At 31.4% G+C, this 18603-nt stretch overlaps 1 protein-coding gene across 2 annotated transcripts in view; it reads left to right on the top strand.

Moving 5' to 3' along the window:
- LOC129908814 (REST corepressor) overlaps positions 1–14919 on the top strand; it is an 81754-nt gene extending 66835 nt beyond the window's left edge. For both annotated transcript variants that reach the window (XM_055985603.1, XM_055985604.1), the window contains 2 exons: positions 14221–14475; positions 14538–14919. In XM_055985603.1, coding sequence (XP_055841578.1) covers positions 14221–14475; positions 14538–14624 — 342 coding nt within the window. In that variant the 3' untranslated portion in view covers positions 14625–14919. The remainder of the gene's footprint in view (positions 1–14220; positions 14476–14537) is intronic.
- Positions 14920–18603: the final 3684 nt, after the last annotated feature.

Raw genomic sequence — 18603 nt, 5'->3', positions numbered from 1 at the left:
CAAAAATTGGTCGTTTGACAATTTAACATTATCTAACAACAAATCTTCCCTAAATGATTTGTAAAAAGAACACAACAAATTTTAACAAAGCCACTTCCACTTGTTGTCACATACTAACCATAGTATCCAAGTCAAATTCCACATTTTTTAAAATGTTGAAATTTTTGTTTGAAATTCCCCGTCCAACTAACTACTGTTGTCTTCTGACTTATTTCCCATAATGCAATTTTCACAAAAAAAAAAACTGTTTTAAATGCACGAATATTCCTCAAAATCCTCAGGATCACAAGAATTAAAGCCGTTTCTCTTTATCATAATGTGAATTACATTACGATTTTTGAACTTTCAGAAAACTGTGACATGTTAACATTATCATTTTTTCCAAAAATTAGTTTTTGTTTCAACAAAATTATAAATACTGAACAAAAAATGAACAGCTTATGAAATAATGAATATTTTATATGTATTGGTTTTTTTCACCACGATTTCTCCTTCGACTTTGTGTTCATTGGTCAAAATCATGGAGATGGAAAATTTTATGTCCAGGCATTTTTTTTAAATCAAAATAACATTTATTTAAAGTTTTTTTTTTCTCATTTACCAATTAAAATAGTAGGCACGCATATACGAATATATTTTTTTCGGTTAAAAAAGTTTAAATTTCTTTTTTTATTCCATTTAACATACCCAAAAACATGTCCATAAATTAAAAACTGATATTCAAATGACTTAAAAACACATTAAAGTCAATTATTTTTAAGTATTTCTTTTCTAAATACTACATATAGGTAAACAATACTTTTTATAAATTGGTACATCTCTTACAAAAAAATTAAGTTTTTTGGTTTTTATACATTAATAAAAGTTGTCCCAAGAAAAATGACGCATAAAAGCAACATTTCTTAATGTATCAATATTTTAATCATCTAATTTACAAATTGTGCTGCAAGCAGTTTTTAAAGTGGATTTTATATAGATTTATCATTCCACGCTTATTTTTATGGATAAATATATAAAATATATGTAAGAAGCTAGTTTTAGTTTCATTTTTCAGTAGCGTACATCAATTAACCGTCATTCCGGGAACGCTTGTTTTGGGGTATAGTTAGATTGAAATTTTAATTTTTTGGTGATATTATGATCGAAAATCGAGGCCAGAGCAATATAATCTCAAAAATATTTCGTTTAACTTTGTGAAATAAAAAATAAAAATAAAAAACGTCATTTCCGGGAACGCTCTTAGAATCTGAATAAATAATGTAGTCTAACACTCATAATTTTGCATTTTTTGGGTATTTTTACTTAGTAGTCTATCTAAGTATGGCTGTAATATACACTTTTATCAAAAAAGTTACAAAAAAACAAAGGAAAAAATTACTTATGGGCTAAGTGTTTCGGACGTGCATAAAAGCATTTTTTTGTAGAAATCGGTCTATGTCCCAAGAAATAAAGTTATATTTCATTTATTTATGACCGCCCCAAATGAATACCATGGGTTCCTGAGGTCATTTTAAGTCGAAAAACTTAATAGGTAATTTTCTCGTTTTCGTCCCGTTTTCGTCCCGTTTTCGAGTTACCACGGTTTTTATGATTTTTGCTCTCTTGTCCTTTAACTGGCCTTATCTTTGCCAAACTAAGTTTGATTTGAAAGTTTTTTTTACAACCAATAAAGAATTTATTACAGTTTAAGTTTGTCTCAAAACTTTTTTTTCTACGGACAACCGTTTTTCCACAATTTTGCATCAAACACAATTTTCTTCGTTTTTTAAGTTGTTTTTTACACTTTCATACCATTTAAATCAAAAAAAGACGTTAATGAGTATTAATTTTTTGTTTATTTTCATAAAAAAGGCAACTGTAAGTAATTAAAAAAAATAAACAAACTGAGTGAATTAAAAGACCCCTAAAGTCGTTTTGAAGAGATTACCATCATTTCCGGGAACGTTTTTCTAGTACTAATTTTTGGGGTTTTGCGGTAAATTGAAAAATATACATTTTTTTGCTCTGCCCGTTCATGAACCGACAAATTATGGCTAAAGCGAACATTTGAGCATGAAATTTTTATCATAAAACAAAGTTGATTTTTTAAGAATTCGGTCATCGAAATTTTCCACCTCCATGATTTTGACCCTCATACACAAAAAGTTGCAAGTGTGTGAGTGCAACCCCGTTTTTCTCGTTTTGAGGTCGGAGTGTCTTTTCTGAACTTAGTTTTCTTGTTTGAAGGGTTATTTGCTAATACTATATTTTTCATATTAACATCAAATTAAACGCAATTTAAGTCTATTTCGTTTTTTATTTTTTCCCAATAAATTATTATTTTTAATATCCCACCTTTCTTTTGGATTGAAACAAAAATGTACAAAAGAACAATTTTCCCATACCGTGCCGCTACCGCATTTCTTCATTAACATTAGTTGTTAGCGTTCTTATGTTATAAACTTTGAAGGTATTGATTTTTTTCGATTTGTTTTTTAAATTAAGCGTAAAAACTTTTTTGTATTGTATTGTATAATGACCAAAAAAATAAGTGTAATCTGGGCCCATCAACCACTTTGCACTTTGCATTTTGCAACTTTGCACTTTAACTTTGCAAATTCTGTTGCAATAAACTCCATATTGCAAAGAGAAAATTATTTTTTTGAAAAGTAAAACAAAAATTACTTCTTTGCAAATTTTGTTGCACCAACCACAAATTTGCAAAGCTCAAAGTACTTTTCCGGAAAGTGCAAAGTTTGATTTCGTTGCACCAAACAAAAAAAAATTTGCACTTTCCATTTCAAATTCTGCAAAGTTTTGCAATAATATGCAAAGACAAAATTTCATTTGCGGATGGCCATTTCTCGTGTAAAGTAAGGGGTATACTAAATTATAATTTAAAATGAATTACTTTGAACGACTTTTTGAGGATGATCAGTAAAATAATAGTTACGTGAGTGATGTAAAATTAAGAATAAATTTTGAATTTTTTTTTTTGTCCGTGGGTAGGTGTTGAAATCTTCAAAAGATTCTATGAGAACCTGAAACGCGTGCTCATAGATATGTGGGACTCTTAACCACTAAAACCACCTCCTCCTCCCGATTGCATCTAAGATCAGATGGAACTTATCTAGCAATTTATCTTTCTCAAAGTTAAGTTACGTGTTGTAGGTAACTTTCCGGTGAAAGTTCCTACTGATGATATTTAGAAGTAGCTAAATACAATTTTTTTTAATTTAATCATTAAAGTAATGGTTCAAATATTTGTTATCAAAAAAAGTAGGTGGTGTAAGTAAGGTGGTGCGATGCGTAGTGCGTCGGCCTCCCAACCGCTAGGTGGTGAGTTCAAGCCTCGCTCGGGCAAATTTTCAAAATTAATTGAACATAAGCGACTTGGCACCACTGAAAGGAGTCTGATGATCGGGTTGGTCCCCGTGAAATAGCTATAACTCCAGCCTATGAACTTGGTGGTAACACACACAAGTTGTTGTTGTTCATTCAAAACCTTCAAAAAAAGTACTTTACAGGAAATTAAACAAATAAATACAATAAACATTTAAATTTATATTAATCAAGCCAATATTTTGAAATAAAGGAATTAAATTGAAAATTTTCAATGTACCAAATCGGAAGGTTTAGTCCTTCGCAAACGTCGTACTATGTTTGTCTCGTCGAGAATTTCTAGTATTGTTCTATTTGTATGTTTTACTAACCGTTTTCTATTCTTATGGGCAAAAGTTTTTATTTCTTCGCGAACCGTGGGGATTCCAAGATCCCTGTGTAGATCTTACAAATGATCTTAATAATTTATTTTCAAAAGTTTGTAATCTATTTAAGTTTGTACCGCGCGTACAACCCCAGAGTTGAATATCATATGTCCAGACAGGCTTAAGTACTTGCTTGTAAACTAATAGTTTGTTTTCAATACTAAGTCTAGACTGTGTCCGAGCAACCAGTACATTTCTCTTAATTTCATATTTAACTGATCACATTTATTTTTAACATGCGGTTTCCATTTTAATTTCGCGTCGAGAGTCTTCCCGAGATATTTTGCCTCATTTGCAAATGGGACCTGAGTAGTATTAATAAAAACAGGTAGTCTATTTATTTTCTTATACGTAAAGTCCACGTGGACTGACTTAAATTCGTTAAGCGCTATTCGCCATGCTTGTGTCCATTCATTGACATTATTATGAGCATTTTGTAATTTACTTGTCGATTCGTTAATTTTTTTGCCTACTGCAAGTATTGCGGTGTCGTCAGCAAAAGTTGCTACAATTGTGTTTTCAGTTTGAGATTTATCGCGTGTGAAATTTTGAAATTAGTTATAATTATTTTGAATATTTAACTATATGGTTAGTACTCCAGTCAAAGCCTCATTTGACCTTGCGCACAGAGGCACTGTCAGTTTTTATTTCATGGATCGATAGGGGTATATTTGAAAGGCTTAACCTCAATTTCTCACCACCTGATCATTCTTTTTAGCGGAGTTTACACAAAAATGTATTTTTTGGGATATTTTACTTCTAAGCTAATATCTTTGCTCCAAATTGTCGTAGACCAAAAAATAAACATACATTCTCTTCCTTATAATATTTTCTATCGTTGTATGTAATTTCATTGTATTTGAGTGAGTAAATACAAAATGGCAGCCATTTAAAGTCAAATTCTTTTTGTTAAAAAACACATTTTTGTCATTATTTCGAAAAAAGCTTATATCATGATTGACATTTTTCTAACCTATTTTGTAGCCCTATTCATGTCGTGCATTTTAAAGACAAAATCAGCTCATTATCACCAAAGATGGCCGAGCAATTGATAAATGAAGGCATGCAAAAACGGTGCGAAAACACCCAAAAGTATCGTTTTTTGGGAATAACTTGGCTTCAGAGTGTCCTACGACAAAAAATAAAGCTTTTAATTGTTGGTTACAAAATTTTCTATCGATTAAGTGCACATTATTTTTGTTGAAACAAATAAAAAATAAGTAATATTAAGTCAAAGAGGTTTTTTTGTTTAGCAAACTCTTGCCTTATTATTTTTCAAACGGTGCTAGTATTCGCTAACAAAATAAAATACTATTTTAGTCCTTTAAATTATCTACAATTTAAAAAAATTAGTTCTCTACGAGCCACACGAGCCGAGAAATTAATTTTTTAAAAAAAGTTCCAAATGCCCAACGAAAAACATTAGACAAATCTTCTTATAACAAGAAACAATGAAAACAACCCCACTCACTGAGAACTAGTATTCGAATCATAAACAAGGGAAATTTTTTTGAATTTTCTTACGGAATGGTGCTTTCTTAAAATTATAATAACTTGGCTCCCGTGGGTCGTAGAGAGCTAATTTTTTTAAATTGTAAATAATTTAAAGGACTACAGCTGTATTTTATTTTGTTAGCCAATACGTGAAACGTTTACAAAATAATATGGCAAGAGTTTGCTAAACAAAAAAACCGTCTTTGGCTTAATATTACTTATTTTTTATTTGTTTCAGCAAAAATAATGTGCACTAAATCGATAGAAAATGTTGTAACCAACAATTAAAAGCTTTATTTTTTGTCGTAGGACACTCTGAAGCCAAGTTATTCCAAAAAACGATATTTTTGGGTGCTTTCGCACCGGTTTTGCATGCGTTCATTTATCAATTGCTCAGCCATCTTTGGTGATAATGAGCTGATTTTTTCTTTAAAATGAAGGACATGAATAGGGCTACAAAATAGGTTAGAAAAATGTCAATCATGATATAAGCTTTTTTCGGAATAATGACAAAAATGTGTTTTTAAATGGCTGCCATTTTGTATTTACTCACTTAAATAAATGAAATTACAAACAACAACAAACAAAGCAAAGATATAAGCTTAGAAGTAAAATATCCCAAAAAATACATTTTTGTGAATAACTCCGCTAAAAAGAATGATGAGGTGGTGAAAAATTGGGGTTAAGCCTTTCAAATATACCCCTATCGATCCATGAAATAAAAACTGACAGTGCCTCTGTGCGCAAGGTTAGGCCCTTTTTTCCGACGCTTTGACTGGAGTATAGTATTATTTGATTTGTTTGCAGCAAAGCAAAAGTCTAAGTAAATATAACCAAAAAAACAACAAATGATAAAGTAAAGTACAGCCAAATCTCAAAAGATATCGTTGTTTTATTAAAAAAAAGAATATTTCAACCTTTGTTAACAACGAAAAGAAGTTGAAACTATAACTATGTTTTTCGTTGGTCATTTGGAACTTTTTTAAAAAAATAATTTTTTGGCTCCCGTGGCTCGTAGAGAGCTAATTTTTTTATAATTTAAAGGACTACAACAGTATTTTATTTAGTTAGCTAATAGCATTGAATAATTACAAATAGAAGTGACACCGCAGATTACTCTGCAACTATAAGAGTACCGGAAGATAGATGAACTACATGTTTGCGCCTCAACTATTTTGTATTTTCGAGTTGAGTCTTAACTAATAATTTTTTTAAACCTTCATAAAAAAATTAATAATTTATTATTATACATTTCAAAGAGCTTATATTGATATAAGTTTTCGTATTTTGAAAAGTCATATTAGTCTAGAGAACAAGGACGATGCCTTTTGCTCCTACTGGCCTAGGTTCGAATACCGGTAAAATTTGAAATTGTTTTTTTTTGTTTTTGCGGAGATTTTTTTTTGAGAAATTTAATTAATTTTTATTCTAGTAATGTAAACAAGAAAAAAAACAATCTCAATTTCCCGTCAGATTCGAACCTAGGCAGGTAAACTTAACACACATTCACCTTATCCTCTAGGCTATCTCCACTTTTTGAAATAGGAAAACTTTTATCTATATGTATAAGCTGTTTAGGATTTGATTTTGGGTTGCTGGATTTGCTTTTGGATTGTTGGCTTTGCTTTTGGATTGTTGGCTTTGCTTTTGGATTGTTGGATTTGCTTTTTTAATTCAATGCACGATACAAGCGACAATTACTTTACAGCGGAAGTTTCCCTGGGTGTCCACTTCTATTTGTAATTATTCAATGGTATAAGCTGTTTAGGATTTGATTTTGGGTTGCTGGATTTGCTTTTGGATTGTTGGCTTTGCTTTTGGATTGTTGGCTTTGCTTTTGGATTGTTGGATTTGCTTTTTTAATTCAATGCACGATACAAGCGACAATTACTTTACAGCGGAAGTTTCCCTGGGTGTCCACTTCTATTTGTAATTATTCAATGCTAATAGGCTTGTGTAGTTCGCGAACGAACTAGTTCAATGAACTAGTTCATCTTGGTGAACTAGCGAACTTAGTTCACTAACTTAGTTCAATTTAGTTCGCTTAATAGCGAAAAAGATTTTTTTCAACAAACTAAACAGCGACCTAGAGCAGTCGTAATATGACATTAAAAAAATTTGGTCCTTGTCTTATAAGCCGACAGCGTCCTTTTAACCCGACAGACGTTTAAAGAATAGGGGTTCAGAAACCAAAGTGCTTATGAAATTGCATCCAATTCTTTGTGGAGCGAAATCAGTTCTTCTGCTCTACCTCAAGATTTAGATGTAAAACAAAAAGCACAAGGTCGCTTGTGCTTGTGCCAGTATCAGCGTTTCTTCTTCAAGCACCACTTATTCTTATTTCTGAGCAAGAACAAAAAACAAGTAACATCTTGGTCCTTGCATTACTATGATTTTGATTTAATGAAAGCAAAACGAACTTCTTCTAGACTTTCGTCGGGAACCACAAAATCGAATTAAAACATCACAAAATATCTATTTGAAAATTTTTCCTTATTCATTTCCTGATCGCTATAACCGGCCACTACACTGAGTTTTTTGATAACACCTATCAAATTTTTCGACGTGATCGCCACATACTTTATGATTCAGCTACTGTTGGTGGAGGTTTATTAATTGGTGTAAAAACATCTCTCATATGTTCACTTGTTGACGATTTTTTTGAGTCCTCGCTGGAGTTCCTCTGCGTTAAAATAAAAATGTCTTTTGGATACATTTATGTGGTTGCAACTTATATTCCACCTAATTCTATCATCGAAATATATGAAAATTTGCACAATTCCCTAGAGACGATATTTGAAAAGATTGATCCAACAGACGAAATCATAATTACTGGGGACTTTAATCTTCCCAAATTGGAATGGTGCCGTTCAACTAATGATAATATCTATTTCCCCACTAATGCTTCGAACACTAACGAATTCTGCTTGATAGATGGTATGGCATCTTTTGGCTAAAATCAGCTGAATGGAGTTAAAAATGAAAATGGAAGAATATTAGATCTTGTTTACTTCTCTGACGCAATGAATGCTGATGTCGCCGTTCATGCGATTCAAAGCTTGTTCACGAAGATCGCCACCACCCCGCCCTTACTATTTGTTTAAATTTATCTATATGTAATGTAGTTAATTTTTGTAAAAAACATATTGAATTTGATTTTAAAAAATGTAATTTTACTAATCTATTTAATTTACTACTCGACATTAACTGGGATGTATTATTTCTAAATTTGAGTTTAGACGAAATGATTTTAAATTTTTATGAAATTATTGTTTTTTGGATACTATCCCACTGCGCGAATTAAAATCTTTAAATGGTAACCCGCCGTGGTTTGATTCACATTTAAAAACATTAAAAAATAAGAGAAATAAGGCCTGGTTGAGATATAATCTTTCGAGAAGTGAAGAGACACTTAGAGTCTACCAAGAACTGCAAATGGACTTTGTGACCTATTCAGATTTTCTGTACTCAGAATTTATTTCAAAAACTGAATGCGAAATCAAAAAATAAATCTTGTTCTTTTTTTGGTCGCAAATGCGAAACGTCATCCCTTTTTTATTCCTCTTTCTGGTAGGTTTTCTCTGCTCCGACTCAGGTCCGCCTTCGGCTCCGTTTTCTCGGAATGGAGATTTTCACCACACCAATACATATGCAATCGACTTCGCGGTGATTATAATTTCCATACTAATTTGAGCCGCCTTCGGACCCGTTTCTGAGCCGAAGTCGGACTCAGCTCCGCCTGAGGCGGAGCGAATTCGGACCGAGGTCGGACTTGTTTGCTTGAAGGGTTGAAAGTGCGCGCTGATACATGCGAAATACGATTCAGTACCATTGTATAAAATGATCATTAGAAAAAACTCAGTATCGAGAACTGTCAAACATTAAAAAATGGCTACTTAAGGTTTTGACAGTTCCCATTGAAATTGTTGTTGTAAACAAATTTGTCTTGGAAATTGTTGTTGCTTTTGACTTTCCCAAATATTAAACGTCAAAACCTTATTACCCCATTTTGTAAGATGGCGGCTCTAATGATCATACCTTGTCTTTTTATACCATGATTCAGTACGACACAACTTAAAAAACTGATTTGGCTCAACCGTTTAGTTTGTGATAAAACACAAATAGTTTAGTTGATCAAAACGACAACCAACGACGAACCAGACCTATCTTTCAATATGTTTTTGGACCCGCTGAATCGGAATTTCAAGTCCGTTTTGTCCAAATACCCTCCAGTTTTGAGAAAAATGCCATGAAAATTCAAACAAAATGCAGTCACAGCTCAAAACTGGAAAGTGACCGGGCCAAACGGAGGATTCAGCGTGCCCAAAAACATATAAAAAGATAGGTCTGGTTCCTGGTACATGACACTTTTTTTTTGTGTGCCGGTGTTATTTTCCGGATGAAATTAAAATATAGACACAAACTACCAATGGAAACAATAAATAATGTTTTATTAGTTACGAGCAGTGCCGGTTTAAGCACCTGGGCAAGATTGCACGTTTTTAGTCTCAAAAACTCTTAAAAAAAATAAATTTTAAAACAATTTTTTAAAATCACGAAAAAAAAGCAATAGCAGATTATGTCTTACCTTTCATACTTATTAATGCATTAATTTAACAAAGTGCAGTTTATTAAAGTATAGTTTAACTTAAAAAAAAAATAAATATTCATGTTACTTAGGCTCAATTGACAAGTTTACCTTTATCTCTGACTTTTTTGTTTAAAAACATTTTAAGAGATGTAGGTCCAGTAGGTACAGTTGATTTTATTTGAACAATATTTTTTTAAAAACTTTTTCAACTGCATTGGCGACGTTTTCGATTCACTCATTCTAAAATCCAATAAAAAAGTTCGAATCGCTTCCACTCAATTTATGTATTGGTGAAATATCAAATAATGTTTTGTTTTTTCACTAGGAGAATTTGTTGACGTTTTTTTTAATGTCGTTTTCGATTGGCTCTCCGGAAGCGTCCGGAATGATTCAGAAGCCTTCTGAAAGTATTTAATTCGCACAAACATGACAGACACAACGCTTCTCAGAATAAAAATTATCTTCTTGATTTCAAAACAGAATTCATTCAAAATCAATAATTTTTAAAGAATTATAATTAAACGTCAAACCGAATTTCCTAGTAGCAAAACAATTTTATTTGATCATTCACCAATACATACATATAAAATTTCAAAATTGAGTGGAAGCGATTCAGACTGTTTTATTGGATTTCAGAATGAGTGAATCCTTGAGTGGAACCTATCGAAAACGACACAATTTTAAGTGAATTCTGTTTTGAAATCAAGAAGAGAAATTCTCTTCTGAGAAGCGAAGCATTTTCGTGCGAATAAATAAACGCTTTCAGCAGGCTTCTGATTGATTCCGTACGCTTCCGGATGGCCAATCGAAAACGACGTATTTTTCAATTCTCACACACAAACGTAGTTTTTATGAGAAATGGAGGAGCTATCAATTTTTCAAGAATTGGAAAATGAGCTCGGGAGTATATCTCGCGTCTAGTTTGAAATAAATTAAAAAAAATGCACCTATTTGCAACTGTTTAAATCTTCATCTATTTAATTATTTAAAGTATCTACAATAATTTACAAATAACCCATTTCTTGAATACATATTAATTTTGTTTGACACATACAGCTGTGAATACAAAAATAGCAGTGCTTACACAATTTTCATAAAATGTTAAATATTTTTAAAGTGCTGCTTTGCAAAAAAGTTAAAAATTATATTTTGTACTCGGCGGGACCTCAGTTATCATATCCAAGGTTTTCAACTTTTTAAATATGCTTATCACTGTCTTGTATAGGGCATTTATTGAAACACTCTAGTTTATGCCCGAACATTGAAATAGCAGTGTCTTTGTTTTTTTCACTTTCAAGCTTCCAAATGTAACTTTTTTTCATTTTTTTGGTAGGTAAACGATTTTTGAAAGTGTTATTGCTTCTTTAAGCCTAAATTGGCACTGTCAAAAGTTGTCAAAATGGCCCGCAGAAAGCATTGTTCCGAAAAGTTAATGAAGTTCAATAAAACAAACTTTATTAAGAGGAAAAAACTTACTAGTTCATCTGAGATATCGTAGAATAACCTGTTGAAAAGGTGAGTGATACACCAACATCCAAAATAGTAACATTAGCTCGAAAAACGTAATCTAAAAGGAATCAGGTCTTAGCAAAGTGATTGACAATTTAGCTAATTGGTAAAGTATCATTCTTTAATAGGCTCCAATAACCAAAAAATTAACTACAAATTTCTGATAACGCTATGGCATAAACAGAACATGTGCTGGAAGCTAAGCTACTAGCCTAAAGTCTGCTAAAAGCACCATTACTGACGAAAAATCATGTAGGAAAAAATATTAAGTTCGTAAACGATTGGCCCAAGATGCAAGTAAGGAACTTTCTATGCACTAATGATACAAAACTAGTTATTTTTGGGCATAGGCACCATAAGGAGAATATCAAAATACCCTTGAACACAAAAAGAACTATTTTGGTATCATTAGTGCATAGAAAGTTCCTTACTTGCATCTTGGGCCAATCGTTTACGAACTTAATATTTTTTCCTACATGATTTTTCGTCAGTAATGGTGCTTTTAGCAGACTTTAGGCTAGTAGCTTAGCTTCCAGCACATGTTCTGTTTATGCCATAGCGCTATCAGAAATTTGTAGTTAATTTTTTGGTTATTGGAGCCTATTAAAGAATGATACTTTGCCAATTAGCTAAATTGTCAATCACTTTGCTAAGACCTGATTCCTTTTAGATTACGTTTTTCGAGCTAATGTTACTATTTTGGATGTTGGTGTATCACTCACCTTTTCAACAGGTTATTCTACGATATCTCAGATGAACTGGTAAGTTTTTTCCTCTTAATAAAGTTTGTTTTATTGAACTTCATTAACTTTTCGGAACAATGCTTTCTGCGGGCCATTTTGACAACTTTTGACAATGCCAATTTAGGCTTAAAGAAGCAATAACACTTTCAAAAATCGTTTACCTACCAAAAAAATGAAAAAAAGTTACATTTAGAAGCTTGAAAGTGAAAAAAACAAAGACACTGCTATTTCAATGTTCGGGCATAAACTAGAGTGTTTCAATAAATGCCTTATACAAGACAGTGATAAGCATATTTAAAAAGTTGAAAACCTTGGATATGATAACTGAGGTCCCGCCGAGTACAAAATATAATTTTTAACTTTTTTGCAAAGCAGCACTTTAAAAATATTTAACATTTTATGAAAATTGTGTAAGCACTGCTATTTTTGTGTTCACAGCTGTAAATATGACTACAGCTGAGCTGATTGATATTCTTTTCTGTCCAGTTCTGTTTCTTTATTCATTATAGTCTAGATATTCTCCATAAACTATTTCGTTTCGTCGGTCTACTCTTTTCCATATCCGGAAAAATAAAGAAACACACTCCATCTCCATATTACCAGCTATGATTTAGTGATTTAAATTGATTGGAGGAATATTAGGATTGCTTTAGTCTTTCAAATGAAATGGGGCGTCTTGTTCTTCAAAGATGAACGAAGATTTTGGACACCATTATCATTCCGGAAGCCAAACAAGTTATCCCAAAATTTGGGGGCGCCTTTATTCTTCAAAAAGTTTGGAACAAAAAATACGAGCGCCGTTGAAAAAGTCAAATAGACAAAAAATAGGGGCTCCTTTGTGAAAGTAAAAATAAATAAAACATCGATTGTCGACTTCGTTATTTATATAGTTTGGGACGCCCTTCAAATCTTGCGCCGTCCTAAAACCGGCCTTGGTTAAACTGAACGTCGATTTTATTGAAAACTTAAAAATCTTAATTAATGTGCGCAGTTTTCTTTCCTTAACTAGAATAGCAGTACAAAGATCCGAGGATGCCTTCATTATAAAAATACCATCTCTCAAAAAGTAAAACACGACCGACTCAGTTGGTATTGTAATGTTTAAACGAGAGATCCTGAGAAACCTGTCAAGGCAGGCAATATCATGCAACGTTCGAATACGAAATAAGAAGAGAGGTGGGCCAAAAAAACGTCTGGTACAAACAAATGCAAAAACATAAGCATTCTGTTGGCCTCAGAAATGGATCAATACCAAACCAAACAAGGTCAACCCGGCGAACCCCACATGCGGATCATTTGTGTGGAGCAGATACGTGAGAGAGTAGAGAGTTATGACCTTCTTGACATCGAGATTATAACTACGCCGAATTAAAGGAAGAGGAAGATCTATGAAAAAAAAACCAAAACTAAATTTAATGCCTGTGGCCTTTTATAATAGCCGAGTTTTTATTTTCATCCTGATGTGGATCAGATCATTGTATTTATTTGCTTTACATCAAAAGCTGGATTTCGCTTTGTTATTGTTACGCTAATAAATTCAATGATCTGATCTGGATCACAAGAAAAATAAAACACAGCTAATATTAGAATACATTTCTGTTTTTAATACAAAACACATATAATATGAAATATTTCTTCTGCAATAAATTCGTGAACGATTTTATTTTTATTGCTCTTAGAAAATAAATAAAATTCGCTAACAATTTAAGATTTAAATTCTCGGTTGAATTTTTCGATCGCGAACAAATTAAATTAAATATCGTTCTCCAAACCAAGGTTTTACACCAGCTAAATAGTTTTAAATATGTATTTATTTATATCAAATTTAAACTAAATGGGAACAATATACATAGTCACACTATGAGAAAAAGAGCGTGTTACTCAGCAGTACATTTTGTGTACAATTTCTTTGAACTGATTCGATCGATCGAAAGTAGGGTAGTTGCTTATTTAAGTGGGCCAGAATTACAGCCGTATTATAAAAAATTATACTAGCAATGTGTAGGGTGTAACTAGTTTTGCTTTTAGTTCTTAATAATTAATAAAAATCTTTTATAGTTACCCGTAACATAATTTCAATCTATTTGTCTTTTCTACTAGCTGTTTCTTGTTTTACTTTTATATTTTTTCATTGCAGACCATTGCTGATACACTTGGAACAAAAACCGACGCACATGTTCGCACTTTTTACGTCAACTACCGACGTCGTTATAACTTAGATCAGGTTCTGAAAGAACATGAAGCCGAAAAAGATTTACAGTTACGAGAGGAACAAAAAAAGAAAGAACTTCAAAATGTTGAGAAATCCAGTTCTATAAATAATGATGATTCAAACTCCAACAAATCACTTGATACTCAAGGCTGTACCCAAAAGGATATCACTATTAATGAGGTAAGTCATACTGTTATTTAATTGCTAACACTCATTATAAATAAAATCTCTTTTTTTTTTAGATTGACTTAGAAAATGAAACAACAGATCAACCGCCGGCTAAACGTTTGGCTACTGCTCTTCAACAAGATTCGACAAAAGTGGTTTAAACCGACTAACAAAAGTGTTCCCTCCAAATTAAATAATTAGTATGATTGTAACTAAATTCATATGAAACTTAATTTTAAATTGACACAAGTCCCCTCGTTGAATCCTTTTTTTTTTTTGTTTAAAAAAAATACTGCGATAAGCTTTTATAATGTTGAAGCTGAGGGATAGTTTTAATTATTTTCCCATTTATTTCGACCATAGTTCATAGTTTATTTATGTATAGTTTGTTTTGTAAATCCTGAATATGATTTTATTTGCAAAAATAAAAATTTGCAGTGGATCTGCATCCCATTAGTTTAACTTAAAAAAAATATTATTCCATTTGTAAAGCTGAAATGATCATAAATCGTATTGAAATTCTCACCTTACTGGAGTATACTATGGTAGCGAAAAAAGAGTAAGAAATTTGATGAACTTATTTAGGTAAATTCGTGTTCATGAACTATCGTGATTGAATTATTACACCATGCACCAACAAACAAAATTCATACGCATACAAATTTAATGCCGAATTTCTTTGAACATGCAATCATATTTTCACAATTCACAAACAACAGGTTTGAATATTTTTAAAAATTCTCTTTAATTAATGAATTATTTGAAATTTATCATTTCGTCGCCGTTCAATGAAAACTCCAGTTACATTTTCCAAGTTACCCAATAACCAAAGCTTTATTTTTCAATTGTAGCAAAGCAATTATTTTACCGAAATGTTAACGAACACGTAGATTAGACCATTTTTTTGAATTTCTAATATTGGATAGCCAATTTCTAATGCGATTTTTCAAAAAGTGAAAAAAGGACTTAGGGAGTTTTCATTGAACGGCGACGATTTGATGTTTTTATCAAAATTTCTGTCAAACAACACACACTATCCCATACAAAATGAAAAAAAAAACCAGCTTTAACATAGATTTTGACATAATGATTTTCTGGTTATTTCAATGTATATATATGTATATTTTTTTTGTGAAAATCGGTTATAAAAAAATAAGAATTTTTGGTATTAAAAAAAAAAGTATTTTTGTTCGATCACACTAGTTTACAAAATTATAAATTTTTTTTGGACATTCGGAAATTCGAAAATTTTATCTAAAAAAATGTTTATGGATAGGTTTTCAAGTTATGATTTTTCAAAGTATTTTGTGGTTTTTTTTCCAGCATTCGGGCTATATTTTGAGCCATTTTTTTTTTTAACACATTTTACAAGTTGTAATTGTGAGTTCTGTATGTTTTTATCTTTATCAATTTATAACTCTATTTTTTAAAAAAACAATCTCATACAATATCGTTTAACCTAAATCTCAAGACTATTTTCTAATTTTATAAAAAGTGGAGTAAAATTAGATTAATACCTCGGAATTCAGGGAAAGTTGATGAATCTGTAAAACTAGTATAGGGCTGCATTATTAAAAGGTCAAATAAGAAAGTTAAAAAAAAATTCACCGCTCTCGATTACAAAAATTTTTAAGGACCGTTTACAGAAAAATATGTCATTCGGTATGAAAATAATTAACTATTTGTTTTAATATTTTCTAAGTTTTGCAGATATTTCTTGCATTAAGAAAAATGGCTTAAAAGACCAAAAACAGTTTATTTTGAAAGTCCATGAAAAATAAAGTATTTTCTTTTCTCCGTTACATGTTCAATATCTATAAATGATGAAAGGATAAAAATAGTCTTTTTAGTAAAAAAAACGTCAAAAATGTCATTTTTTTCTTCTTTTGGATAGTTTTTCTTAAGTTTTTTACAATATTTTAATTTTAAAAAAATTACTTAATAAAAATGTTCAAATTCGGATTCCTTTTCAATAGACAAAAACACAAACATTTTTTTGCGAAAATTTCTTTTAAAGAATCGATTTTTTTTAAATGTTTTAATTTGAGATGCCGCGAACATTGATTTGGCCAAATACCGAATATTGCGGAACAAATAATTTTCATTCACCACAATTTGCCTTAAGTAGATTATAAGTACTAAGATTACAATTTTTTAATAAAACACACATTTTTTATATTTATTTATTTATTTATTATATTTATTTGGTATTCGGTATAGTGGTAGTTTAACTATTATACCGAATACCGAATAGAGGCCCAATGTTCGCGGCATCTCTAGTTTTAATACATTGCACATAAACATCTGGAGTTACCAAAAAAAGTTGTTCCAGTTTTGGGTGCTTATTTTTTCAGCTTTCAGATGCCGGTTTTTCTGTTTAGATTAATAGTTTATAACTCAAGATATATCCCGAATACTGGGAAAATGAATATGCTGAAAAAAAACTTTGAAAAATTATATATTGAAAATGTATCCATCGTGGTTTTGTTTAAAGTGATTTCCGAGTTCCTGAGGTCAAAGTACATAAGAAAAAAATAGTGGGATTGAGTGTCTATTTTGGCTGTAAACTAGAGTTAAATGAATACAAATCGTGAATCTTTTGCATTAAAAGAAATGTATTGCAAATAAAAAAAGTTACAGTCTCCGTCTTGCTCTCGATGAGTAAACATCATTCAGCAAATTTGACAGCGGCTTAGGATCTCGATAAGTAGTGTTATATCCGTCCTTTTCTCTCCCGAGTGGTTTATTACTAACCGGTTGTATTTTCTTTATTTTTCGCTAATAAAGCAAATTTTCATCGTTTTGCACGTGGTTAATAAGTTTTTTCCCTATATATTTCCCCAAAATGGGGTCAAAAGCTAAAGGGAATCGATTTGAAGGCCTGTCTGCTGACACCTTTTTATCGAACCCTGCTAAAAAACAAAAAACTATAACACATGAAATATTTCCAACTCTCCCAAATAAAACCTTTTCCAAAAATCCCAAATTCGTGATTATCTCTCAAAAGAGCGAGATCTGTCAGTATTTTTGTATTAAGAAAAGTTATCGATGGTATTAGCACCGAATACGAAAATATTTTCAAACTAACAAATATTGCAGACACGTGCCCAGTGCATGTTAATTATCACGACCGTCTCAACTCTTCAAAAGGCGTAGTATATGCTCCCTGGCTCAAAATCCTTCCAGAATCCGATATAGTTGAGGGAATGAGCGAACAAAACGTAACTGAGGCCTATAAATTTAACAAATTTATTGATGGCAAATTCATCCCATCTGTATATTAATAGAGAAAATCTTATTAAAATTTGACTGAAAAGTTGATTTTTTTTGCAACTTAGCACTAGAACAAAAATCGCGATCAATATTTTCATGGCAGGTTGGTTCAGGTGGTAAGGTGGGCGACTAATGATTTGAAGTCTCCAGTTCGATTCCCAGCCTGGTCATCTTTTTTTTTATTTTGTTGCAGATTTTAAAACAATAAGGAAAACCCGATTGTTTTAATAAGGTTTCCTTCTTGGATGAAAACCATAGAGAAATCTTATTGTTTTTGTTCTATTTTATGTGGTCTATTTTTCTCTGTGTAGTACTCTCATTGTATATATATTTCTATAGCACTATCAATCGAAGAAAATACTTTAGCGACATCTTTTGGTAGATCTGCATTTCAATTTTCTGCATAAGGTTCAAATATAAAATAAACTAACGATCCCAGCGGTGCACAGTGTGCAATTTTGCCAATCGAGCGGTACTAAATTCTAATTCTAAGTAAACTTATTTTTTTTGATGCAAACCAGCTAAATTTTGTTAAGTATTGTATTTCTACAAGGGTTTTATTGATTTTCAAAATTATATTTCTAACTATATGTCCAATATGTGGTATACGAGTACAAAATGTACCACAATGGGTGGGGAAGAGCCGACATCGAGCAAACGATTTTGGGAGTTGGTTCTTAAACAGTCTCTATTTCGAAAACGAAGCAAAATATCGAAAAATTTTATTTAATCTTTTTGTCTTATTTTGCCAACAAGAATCTAAAAAAGTCATTTTCAATTTGTAAAAATGTGATGTACGATTTTTCAAAAGATCAAAAAATTGGTTTTTGGCCTATGTACCTGAACAAAAAAAAAAAAGTAATGGTT

Source organism: Episyrphus balteatus, chromosome 2 (genome assembly GCF_945859705.1).
Source record: "Episyrphus balteatus chromosome 2, idEpiBalt1.1, whole genome shotgun sequence".
Lineage (NCBI taxonomy): Eukaryota > Metazoa > Arthropoda > Insecta > Diptera > Syrphidae > Episyrphus > Episyrphus balteatus.
Note: the sequence above shows the minus strand (reverse complement) of the source record. Positions and strands in the feature narration are given on the sequence as shown.